Below are 12507 nucleotides of genomic sequence, written 5' to 3'. Positions count from 1 at the left end.
TAGACTAGCGAAGTTTGTTTGAACAGTATTAGTAACGAAGGTAATTTCTGCCGTGATTTCATCCTCAAAGCAGGACTGGACGTTATGTTTGACTCTGTCTAAGAAGCGAGCAAAATTCATTCTGTCATATTCAATAAAAAATCAAGACACATGTCATCTGCAATTTATTTGTATCAAAGTAGAAGAGATAGTTATTAACTTCTCAATGTAAGTTGAGAAAAGTCAAACATTAACTGTATGACTGTATGTTTTAACCGTCTATAAACATATCATCCAACTTCTCACCACACTGACGGTTGTTGGTGTCAGATCCATTAAACAGTCGCCAATGCCTACAATTTGGTACATACGGACCACAGCTCCATGAAAAGTGCATGCTCGAAATCATTGTTCTTTTATCCTAATATCATTTTGTTCTTTGACAATGCACACATATATGCGTTTGAAGAAATAATTGCGAAGCAAATGGTCGTAGATCTATATAGGCAACATCTTGCTTGGTCTACTCGACTATAAACTCCGTCAAAGCTAACTAAAATGGAATATTGGTGGCGTGCTTTTTATGTCGCGTCAGGTTCTCGTTGGTATGATAAGAAGCAGTAATCTAGTAACTTGTAGGTCCTTCTTCTATCAAGCTGCAACAGACAGTCCGTGGTGGACAAATCCTAGTCTTGATTACGGTGCATATCGCAAATTGCCGAAAAGAAACTTGTGTGAGATCTTCGCTCATTTTGTTCATGTCCGATGGTGTCCTTGTGTGAGTAGGCCTACAAAAGATAAAAAGGTAAGGGTAGATTTCTCGGAAGCACATTGCACCAAAAAAAAAAAACAAAAAAAAACACAGCCTCAGAGCCACGCATTAGCAAAGTAGGTCCACAACAAAAAGAAGCTGTAATGGAAAATATTACAGACGGGTTGCTTCAAAAATACAACACTCATGAGACTGTAAATCCTTGCAGAGTCGGCAGAATATGTGGAAATGTTATCGTGAGTAACTAGAGTGCTGTATCAATAAAATCTGTGAAAAGATTCTTCGAAAGCATCGAACACAACCAAGCAACATATTAGTATGCTCGGTTTGATTGAGTCTGTCTGTGAGAAGTTACGAAATATGCATCACCCCTCACATACCCTAGCACTTTAAGCAAGCGGAATTCTTTTACAATAAATTAGAATGTTCTGCATGGTTTCAAAGAACCAGAAAATATCACAACGATTCTTTACTGCCGCGAAAGATAATCATAACCTGTATATCCGAATGGCAATACAATTTGTTTTAGCAAATGATACACAAGATCCTTACGAAACTACTGAAACTGTCGTTCAAAACACGCTTTTATCTACACGCAGACGCTTATATCAGGACTGAGTTACTGTCCTTATTTTGCTGAACGCCATTTGTACAGACGTAAACACGCATGTTTACGGTAAAATTTTGTGGATTTAATTTTAGAGCAACCGTAAGTATTTTGTAACGATATTGCAATTGATAGATCGTCTGTAAATACATATATGGGGAAGATATTTTTATGATAAATATTGAATCATCGCCGTATGTTTATCTAAAATCGCATTAGACCATAGCCTATGATAGGTCTAGGCTGACTTATCAGTTTGCTTTCTATTCCATTCACAATTCGAAATAATTTTCTTTGTTCGGCCTGGTATAAATGATGATATATTGTATAGAATCTTCAGTACTGCTGTATTCAGATTAAGGTATGAACCGTCACTTATTGTTTTAGCTGTGATAGCCAGTGAGTGTCAGTGACGCGGCAGGGTTTCCCTTACTCATATCTTTCATTCAGATAAAATTTATGATTTGAGTTCTCCTCACATATAAAATGATGCTACATATTTCGACAAATCATATAATGGCATATGTAGTGTTCATTACACATCTCGTATTCAAACTTGACAGTTTCAAATCTCAACATGAATTTATTACACACTTAAGAGATAAAGAAAATTTAGGTCACCTTTATCATATCAAAATGTTGAACCAATGTTGGCTGTATTTAATCTTATCAGTGTGTGTATAGTTATTCACTTTCATTTGTCAATACATTTAAAGTTACAACGGCACATTTCAAGGTCTTGTGGCGACTTTTCTGCGAAGACCCAAGGTGCATCCTTAAGGCATTATTTACGGTACGGTCGGGCACCTAATTGAACTCGCCGACCGTCCGCAAGCCATCTGAAAGTCTTCCTCATATGACAACCCAAGCAGGGTTCAAATTTAAAGGTGAGGGACAAGTGATTCGGAACCAGCGACTTTAAACACTCAGCCACGGAGGCCCTAATCAAGATTATTAGACCATAAATACAGAAGCGCATTGTCGTGGGAAAAGGATGTCAGCTCGTTGATTAAACCAGCATGTTGACTTTTTGCAAATTCCTAAATTATAATTGTTTCCCTTGTAAACTTCATAGCACTTGGATCAATATAAGTTTAATTTTATATAAATATGGTTGGCCTGTCTACGAAGAAATCATATACTCTTTCATCAGTCATAATGTATTTAAAGGAAATAACGATTTTAGCACGTTCGCTTCAGTAAAAACAAAAGTTATTGCCAAACGCTTATATATTTTTCGAAAGAGTGAGTCACACCATTGGACATTTGGTGGGTAACAACCAAATTTTACTTTCGGGAAAGGTGAAGTGAGAGTTTCAATTTGCTATAATTTGTTTTGAAAATTAAAAATTAGGGTATGACAACGGCGCTTTGAGTATTGTTTGATATTTTATCCGCTGCAATGGATAATTAAAAACATTATGAAATCTTCATTCTTGCTTTTATTATTTTGAATTACAACATTTTTGTAGCTTTTGTAGGAAAATTGAATCGTCATTCAATACAAATTCAACAGAAAAAATAGCTTAATTTTGCCAAACATGGCAACGTTTCATCTGTCACGTGACTGAAATCAGCACTGCCTTTGTTAATTTAGAAATTACGACAATGTGTTATTTAAAAATGGAGATACGGCATTACGTGAATAATAGTCGTTCCATCCAGGTACAAATTCAGCTGTTCTAGTATCCAATTCTGACAAAACAAATCGAATACGTAAGTAAGTAAGTAAGTAAGTATTTTATTATAGTGACTTGTACGTAAAACAGCAAATATTATTTCATAACATGACAAAACAAAATTAAAGTACCCGTCCCAATGGACCTATATGTCACCTGACTGAAATAACTTTAAATATATCGCATTTAAATCACGTATGTTACAATTACATTCGTATAAATGGTATGGCAGTTAGGTAGATAATGTTAAATCAACAATTTCTTTTACATTTTTTCTTTTCTTTAATAACCTGTAGAGGATGAATGCCATCGGACACCTACTATTCTCAGGTGACAATTTCAATATTATCCATTTCCCCAAGGCTCTTGCAAATGATTCCAAATATCACAGAAATCGTTGTATTGTTTGATAATGCCTGTAAAAATTAATTTTTCATCCAATCAGCTAGTGCCTCATTGAATCCTATGGGTCTCCCTACACATTTTTCAACCAATCCGAAGCAATTATTCGGTAGCAAGATCTGACCTTTAGCGTTGGTAACGCTTACTCCAACAATACTGACTCCGATCTTGAATTGTTCGTTTTAAAATTGTATACATGTTCCTTCCTGTTTAGAAAAAAATGACATCTTGAGGTATGCCTGTTTAGAATTTTTCTTAATATTTCAGCTGCATACGAGACGCTGCCACTGAAGATGAGGATACATATTTTAAAAAGATGTTTCAAAGTTGATCCATTTCACCGAAAGCGCAGGTCATTAAGTAGTCACTACTCAAAACAGCTTACCAGGCTGTTCAACACTGAACCGAATGGTAAGCCTCTCCAAAATCGAAGAAAGTATTCGGAATCAATGCTGTTATACATGTATCAGCATTTTAAAGTACTTAGTTTATTTATTTGATTTACATCAATTTTGGAGGAAGTTGGCACATCTTACCTAGCCAAAAGTTGATTCCTGCCTCCTGAATTTAGCTGACCTACTCTCGCATCGCAGTAAGTTTTGATTTCACTGAGGTCCAGTTGAAGTTTCTGCAGGATTCGAACCTCCAACTACTAGAATAAACTACAGGTTTCTGCCATTTGTTCCTTAACACACTTCTACAGTACACATTTAGGTGTTGTATAATTGTTATAACTAAATAACATAAATGATGACATGCTGTCATTTCAGTCTTTTAGAGAATCTATGTACATTCGATGAATTGGTATCCCCCGCCGAATGGGTTTGTGGTGAGGAATGGCAAAGAAATATATCCGACAAAAAGTTGAGGATGTTACTTAGAAGCAAATAATTTCATTACATTTGAACTGTCCTTAAGAGGGCACAATCAAGTAAGAAATCTGGAACGTGGGTGGTGCCGTGGGGGTGACAACTTCACATGTTGATAAATATTCATGGAAGGTTTGAAAAATAAAAAAAAGGAATGATTTTATTAGGGGTGGTTTGGGGGTGGGGGTGACCGGGTAACGGTACAAAACTTCACATGTTGGTAATAAATAGTGATGGAAAATAAATATAAAATGATAAAAAATTGTTTGGGGAGTGCATGATCGGGGTGATGGGGGTGACTGGGTGGAGGAGCGAGGTGGGGGAAAGGTACAACTTTGCATGTTGATAAATATTCATGGAAGGTTTAAGATATAAAAATAAAAATAATAAGAAAAATTGTTTGGGGCTGTGGCGTGGGTAGGGAGGGGGAGGGTGTGTGACCAGTGTGGGTACACAACTTCACGTGTTGGTAATAAATTTTCACGGAAAAAAAATGAATGAAGTTTAATTGTTATGTATAAATGTGTGGATTTTTAAACAATTAAAGGGCAATAATTCTGAATTTACTAAAGAGATCCTGACAAAATTGTGTGAGTGCACTACCACCTTATGGTGATCTAAATTCAGTTTAAGTTTCATAGTTCTAGGTGAAATATGTCATAAGTTATGAAGCAAAACTTGCCATATTTATAATACCCTATATAGTTAACACTAGAAACTACTAAGGGCCATAACTCTGGTGTTACTTGTCACTTCCTAGATATGGCTCCGGACGGACGGACGGAAAGACAGACAGACAACGCCAAAATTATATCCCTTCGCCTTTGTCGGGGGATAAAAATCATCTTTGAAATATAGAAACTTGATATTAACACCTACATTACCTTAAAAAGATACTGTTCTTCATGTGAGGAAGCCATCCAGCTGGCTTACGGAAGGTCGGTGGTTCTACGCAGGTGCCCGCTTGTGATGAAATAATGCACGGAGGGGCACCTGGGGTCTTCCTCCACTATCAAAGCTGGAAAGTCGCCATATGACCTATAATTGTGTCGGTGCGACGTTAAACCCAACAAAAACAAGTACTCTCAGATTTCATACGTTATGTTACCGTTGTTGATTTTAGGTGTTCTCAAACTCTCAGAGGAAGTAGAATCCGCACTGCATGCTGGAAGACCATTGGTTGCCCTGGAGACGACAATAATCACTCACGGGATGCCATATCCAGACAATATAAGGTAAGTATATTGTCTTCGATTTTCTCACAATTTTGTAACACTTCTGTATTTACCGCTTCTCCACACATTTTTCCTTTTTTGAAACTGACCAGTATTTTGCTGTGTAATAATTTGAAATATAAACAAATCGTGAATAAACAAAAATAAGCTATTAGTATGTAAGTTATTTTGTACACTTACTGAATAGCTTGCCAGCCTGCAGTTAAAATTATTGAAATTGAAATTTTGAGGTTTTGTTGAAAACATGTTTCAGGCTCTGGAAGTGTGAAAATTTTCATAAATGAACTGTTAGTAATATGAAAGATATTGACAAGTTGTGGAAGGAAGCGTTTCAAGTTTTGTTGAGTGTAAAAGAAATGCATGTAGTCACTCTCGTCCAGTTGTCAGTTCGAACTTTTCTTATGGCATCGCAAGTTCCGTTGACAAAATTTGCTGGTTTTGAATCTGTTTACAATGTTGGTACCGACAACCTGTAAAACAGATTAAATAAAGAACTAAAATGTCTTATAATATAGTCAGTGACAGTGTTAGTTGTAAATTAAATGGTTTATTTGCCCTATCTGAAGTACTGCTACTGAAGTAGAGAATATAGTCAGGGACGGTGGGGCAGTTCCGGCAACCATAGGAATACTCAACGGCAGAATCCATATTGGTAAGTACTCGTCATTGAGTTTTACATTTAACACAAAGCATGTACTATATTGTTTCTCGTACGATATTATTATTATAGAACAAAACAACGGCTGAACCCTCCATACTACGTTTTTGTAACTATGGTTTTGTATAAAATAGTATTAATAAACAGAAGAATCTGTATTGATATATCCTGGAAAGAAATCATATGTATATTATTATGTTTAAGTCACAATGTTTATCTATAACTGACAGATTCAGTATTATAATTCTAGGCGGAATCCTTCTTTTATACGTTCAGATATGTTCAGGCCACACTCTTTATCTGTAAAAATAGTAGATCTAAGATAGCAGAATCCATATTTATATGTTCTGGAAGGAATTTGTAATTGTATTGTATGTGTTTTATCCGTATTTACAGTATATGTTCTAGTCGCAATATCTAATTATACAATAGCGATAACGAATGACGGCATTCGGCATTTAGTGGTACGCTCTGAAGTAATCCTACATTTTTCTTGTACTGATATTATTCCAATGTAACTTACTTTTGTTCATACTCGATTCTATAAGCAGTTTGGGTTGTTGGTAATATTACAACGGTATTTAGACACTATATGATGTATGATATTACACGTCTTTGTTTCGCTTTGGGCTTAAATTACGAGATATTTCCAGACTTTGGCAGTTTTGTTCGCATAGAAAGCATGTTTTTATCTAGGTTTGAGCAAGCAACAGCTAGAATTTCTCGCTGACCCGAACACTACAGCAGTAAAAACCTCCAGACGAGATTTGCCCTTTGTTATTTCGCAGGTAAAGGATATATATGTATACAGCAAGTTCATATGTGAATGTTTAAATATTTCCTAATTCCAGAAATCGAACTCGCACCAGCTTGTTTGATTGTATTGTACCCACAGGTACAGTGCTTACCGGGGTAGCTAACCTGAAAGAACTTGATGGCATAGCAATGACATTGTCTAAAGCATATGTCGTCACTTACCTGCGTCATATATACTGAAATTTATTATAATGTGGCATTGAGATACCCCGAAAATACATGCATATACGCACAACATAACGAGTACGACTGTTCAAGCCAGCCAGCTCAGAAAGCATTTGTATGTAAACAAATCGTCTTCTCGTCAAATAATTAAATGTATGTGCATATGTACCATAAACCTTGTATTACCTCTTTCTACTAACTCAGCGTTACCTGAATGCAAATAGTAGATAGATACATTGACGTAAGAAAGTTCTTATTCAGTTTTTCTGATCAGATGAAAATATATAAAAGTGTTATATTTTGTCGGTGATTCAGTAGTATACTATCAGCTAAAATGTTAGATCAATAGAGGAAACGGTAGAAATGCGGTAGATTGTATGACTGTTTTACTGTAGCTAGCATGCTTACCATTAAGTTCTGCTTAAGGGTTTACATGGAGGGACAACAGTATCAGGGACCATGGTGGCTGCTCACATGGCAGGGATCCAGATATTTGTCACAGGAGGGATTGGTGGGGTACACCGTGGGGCAGAGTCAAGTAAGGGTCTCATTCTTCGTTTATAAGTTGTTACAATAGTTTCGATTTGTATGTAACTATAAAAGTAGTCTATTAAGATGTATAAACAGATTTTAGAAATAAAATTGGGAATTTCATTACTGCAAATAACGCTTGTGTGCTTTGAAATTGTAACAGATATTAGACAGTTCTGAATGGTTGTTTGAGATAACTGTTATTTGGAGAAAAAGAAATCGTATTCAATGTTAAATGTTAAAATCTGTTTCCTGTGAATTAATCCGGTGTAATTATGAAGGTTTTTCTCTTGCTCTGGATTGTCAATATTTTTAATAAATCTATTTACTGAGAGCAATTGTTTTTTTTTTCTAACCTGGACATTTCGGCTATATCGCATAGCTTTCATCAGCTGACTGCACTTAGATCTGGTACTCGGCGCATGAAGGCTATGCGATATAGCAGAAATATCTAGTGCTGTGAGTAAATGGATTTATTCAAAGTTTATGTGTCTGAATCAGTAGAAATTAAATTTGTGATTTCATCACTACCGTCTTTTGCTCAATCTACTGTAGACTGGGTAAAATTTGCTAATATTTGCGATCGGAGAGAAACACGAATTAAAAGTTTGTAAATATTAACAAGCATCTTTATCTTTTTTAAGTATAAACAACTAGGGGCCGCGAATTCTTAACATCGCGAATAAGGCTGTTGTCTACCAATCTGCGAAATAAATTTGACTCATAAAATGCTTAATCTACAGTGTCATAGTATACTCGCGATGTAAGATATCACGCACTAACAAAACATTTTGAACTGTGTTGGTTTATCTTTATTTTTTCGGCAAGGTATGGATATCAGTGCAGACTTGACAGAACTGGCTAGGACTCCAGTAACTGTTATTTCAGCAGGAATCAAATCTATTTTAGATATTGGACGGACGCTTGAATACTTGGTAAGTAGCATCACAAAGGCGTTTTAGTGCGTTTTTTTTTAAAAGTAAACCCGATGGAAAGGTTATATACAATATTTTGGACAAAATAAATGACCATGCGAATAACTGATTTCTTTGCCACATTGATTAAAACAGTGTTACTTCTAGGTAAAAAGTGAACTGTATATTTTGTCTGTAGTTTCTTCTAGGTAAAGTGAATTTGATCCAGGTTAAAAATGAGTCTTGTCTATGGTTTTTTCTAGGTAAAGTGAATTTTAATCTTCTGTAATTACAACTCTCATCCTAGGTGGCCATAAGCGGAAAAATAAACACTGAGCATTGGTTGTTGTATGCCATGGTATATAAGGTGGCTAGTAAAATATATATTCTAACACGACCAGCAAGTAACCTACATACATGTAAAGCAAAAGCTGTCTCGGGTTATTCTGCTATAAACCACTCGCGTGCAATGACGTCATCCGATCCAGGTGCGTAGCACGGTCGTAAAAAGTAGTTACCATTTTTTCTAACACAGTTGATACCAGTATGTCGTGTTAGAATCGAAATAAGTTCCCAAGTGTGATTAATCGTAGAATAACCCGAGTTTTTCTTTCTTATGCGAACCAATATATCACTCAGGCCTACGGCCTTCGTTATATTTTCTTACGCATAATAACTCAAAACTCGGGTTATTCTACAATAAACCACGTTTGGGAACTTATTATTTCTAAATAGATATTGAATACAATTGAAACTTTGTATATCTGATATTCGACGTAAAATGATATTTTGTGCGCGTGTTTCAGAGACGTTACTTAAACAGCTTTCGAGATAACCGGGATTTGAAGATAAGCCAGTGTTAACTGTTACAGTGTTTGATCAAAAGAGATTTCTTTAAACACTACGATACACCAGCATTTTTTTCCAACGGGAAGTGGATCCGAGAGTAATAAAATATCCTCAGTCTTTTTCTAAACTCTAATGGAAGTAAATTATCTTTGAAGGAAACAGAGGGGGTGAACGTGTCAGCCTTTGGTAGAACTACAAAGGAATTTCCGGCTTTCTTTACACGGAAAAGTGGCTATAAGGCTCCATATACTTGTGAAACAGCTCGCCAAGCCGCTGAAATGATCTGTAAGTTAATTAGACATTAGTTGTGGTGTACCTCGACCAAAAACGATCTGTCTTTACCCCTTTGTATATCTAATGATAATCATACTATAAGAACCACGGTCACGAACGGGAAAATGCGCTAACCCGTTTCATTCGCGCATTTTCACCTTAATGGTTTAGCGCATTTTCCCATTCATGACCATGGTTCTTATAGTATTCCTAGGGGACCCCAGGGCATAACATGTACGGAGTTATTTTCTTCCTGGTTTGGTGCCAGTGCATTTGGGCGCTAGCAAATAGGCGCTATTTGACAAATAGTGAACTCCCTGCGATGAAACAGTCTTACGACTATCGCGTACGATATGGAGCTAATAAATTTACTTGCGATTGTTGTCATTGTTACGCTTTGATAAAACTGAATGCGCAGTCACATGTTCGTTCGAATATGTAAATATTTGACAAAGACAACTTTAGATACGTGCAGGTTTAAGAAAAGTTGTTAGATGTATGATCCCATTCTAAAAAGCCATTAAAGTTTGTGTTAAGGTCATTTTTATAAAATACTGGAAGAAAAGCTTAATTTATTTCACAGTTCAGATTGTAACGGTAAACGGTTACTTTTATTTTAAGACGCACGAGAACGCATGGGTTTGCAGACTGGCTCTTTGGTTGCTGTTCCTATACCTGAAGAGTTCGACAACATTGGACAAGAAATAGAAACTGTAATACAGTCTGTTGTCAAAGAAGCTTCGTAAGTCTTTTAATTGCATAATAATACGTACACAGTTTTAGTCTTCTTTGTTCATAGGGAAATAAATCGAGCTGTGTTAGAATTGTAAATATGATGTAAGAACACAGTGATTTAATTAGGCAATAAATTTTTAATCTGAATGACTCATGTTTGTAGAACCACCGCGTAGACAGTGCATTTAAAATTATATATAAAATAGAAGAAATTGATCGAACTTTAATCCTTTTTTGAAATATTTCAGTTTGAAAATTGAATCATTGTTCAGTGACGACCATATTCTCAATTTTAATCAGGCTAAAAAACAAATTAATATTAAGAAGAGAAGTTTAGATGCGTATGTACTAAAAAGATCATTATATTTTAGCCAAGAAATATGCGCTCGTTCTTTCGCGGAATAATAATGCGCTCTTGAAGTCGCGCAATATTTCCGCTGCAGAACTCGGGCATATTGCTATATAAAAAGTTAATAACCTACCGATCTTATATGAAATATCAATATTGGATTTCATATGCTTTATAGACTGCCTTCTGTTAAAGTTTTGCTTTTGTAATGTGCGTATGGATACATAACTATTTTATACGCCCGTCTGAAAGACGGGACGTATTATGGGAACGCCCTTGGCGGGCGGGCGGCGAATTGAAACAACTTGCTTCGTAAGCTCCAAAGTATGAAGTACTGAAAACTTGTCATAAGTGATCAGTTATCTTATTATATGTTTTCGTGAAAGTTAAGTTTGAAATTTTATGCTTAATATAAGTCTCGTAGATATTATCGTAACGTCTGCGGTACTGTCACATACTTTTGCTAATGTTGTTTTATTTCAGAAAGAAAAATATTCAGGGAAAAGAGATAACTCCGTATATCCTACAAAGAGTAAATGATTTAACTCAAGGGAAGTCGTTGAAAGCTAGTATCCTTCCGCTGTCGTGAATTATTGTACATGTACAAATAGGAATATTAATAGCTTCTATTATTTTAGAATACACAGATTTAATTTGGCCACCAGACCTTATTTTTCTGGTGACTTTACCCATACTGGCGACACTTATCTGGAAGCCACTATGTATGGAACGCCTAGACTGTCTTATGTTGAGATTGACTGATATGCCTGGTTAAACTCCGAGGTACAATATTGAGGGTGGAAATCACAATGTGTCCAGTTAATATTGAAGTGTAATGTTGTGTATTGAATATATTTTCTTCAGTCAAGTTAATGTATTGTTGGGTGCTATAGTCATTCTGTTCAGTTCTTGAAAGAAACAGGCATGTGGTAACAAAATCATTTTCAGTTAATAAGATGCACTGTGGGGTGTTACAATTATTATGTACAGTTATAATTATATGCTGTTTGGTGCTAAACTCATTATGTTCAACAATGAGAATAAACAGTTGAGTGGTACTATCATTATGTTTAGCTGAGACAGTGTATTATTGAGTAGTACTCACATTACTTTCAGCTGCATTGACATGTTCTTGGGTGTTATATCAATTATGTTCAGTTTTGAAAAAGAACGTACTGTTGAATGGTACTATCATTATGTTGTGTGCTGAATATATTTCCTTCAGTCAAGTCAATGTGTTGTTTTGTGTAAAGGCCATTATATTCAGTTCTTAAAAGAAACAGGCATGTGGAAACAAAATTATGTTCTGTTAAAATGATGTGTTGTGGGATGTTACAATTATTATGTACAGTTATAATAATAAGCTGTTTTGTGCTCTACTCATTATGTTCAACTATGAGAATAAACAGTTGAATGGTACTATCATTATGTTTAGCTGAGGCAGTGTATTATTGAGTGACACTTCCATTATCTTCAGCTGCAATGATATGCTGTTGGGTGTTATATCAATTATGTTCAGTCGTAAAAAAGAACTGTTAATTAGTACTATCGTTATTTTAAGATATCTTAATATGCTGTTGTGTACTGTAGCCATTATGTTCAACCGAGAACGCTAAATGTTGTCTGAAACCGTCATTATTTTCAGTTCAGGTGATGTACTGATTAGTGCGAAGG

At 35.6% G+C, this 12507-nt stretch overlaps 1 protein-coding gene across 1 annotated transcript in view; it reads left to right on the top strand.

Annotated features, from left to right (window-relative positions):
• The first annotated feature begins 1317 nt into the window (after positions 1-1317).
• The window catches only part of LOC123541332 (uncharacterized), a 30605-nt gene continuing 19415 nt past the window's right edge, over positions 1318-12507 (top strand). The window contains exons 1-10 of the mRNA XM_053526838.1: positions 1318-1460; positions 3707-3850; positions 5432-5543; positions 6110-6195; positions 6898-6989; positions 7609-7720; positions 8542-8648; positions 9632-9761; positions 10371-10491; positions 11317-11402. Of these exons, the coding sequence (XP_053382813.1) occupies positions 3733-3850; positions 5432-5543; positions 6110-6195; positions 6898-6989; positions 7609-7720; positions 8542-8648; positions 9632-9761; positions 10371-10491; positions 11317-11402 (964 nt within the window). The 5' untranslated portion in view covers positions 1318-1460; positions 3707-3732. The remainder of the gene's footprint in view (positions 1461-3706; positions 3851-5431; positions 5544-6109; positions 6196-6897; positions 6990-7608; positions 7721-8541; positions 8649-9631; positions 9762-10370; positions 10492-11316; positions 11403-12507) is intronic.

The sequence above is a fragment of the Mercenaria mercenaria genome, chromosome 16 (genome assembly GCF_021730395.1).
Source record: "Mercenaria mercenaria strain notata chromosome 16, MADL_Memer_1, whole genome shotgun sequence".
Classification (NCBI taxonomy): Eukaryota; Metazoa; Mollusca; class Bivalvia; order Venerida; family Veneridae; genus Mercenaria; species Mercenaria mercenaria.
The sequence above is the reverse complement of the archived record's forward strand: the minus strand, read 5'-3'. Positions and strand labels throughout refer to the sequence as shown.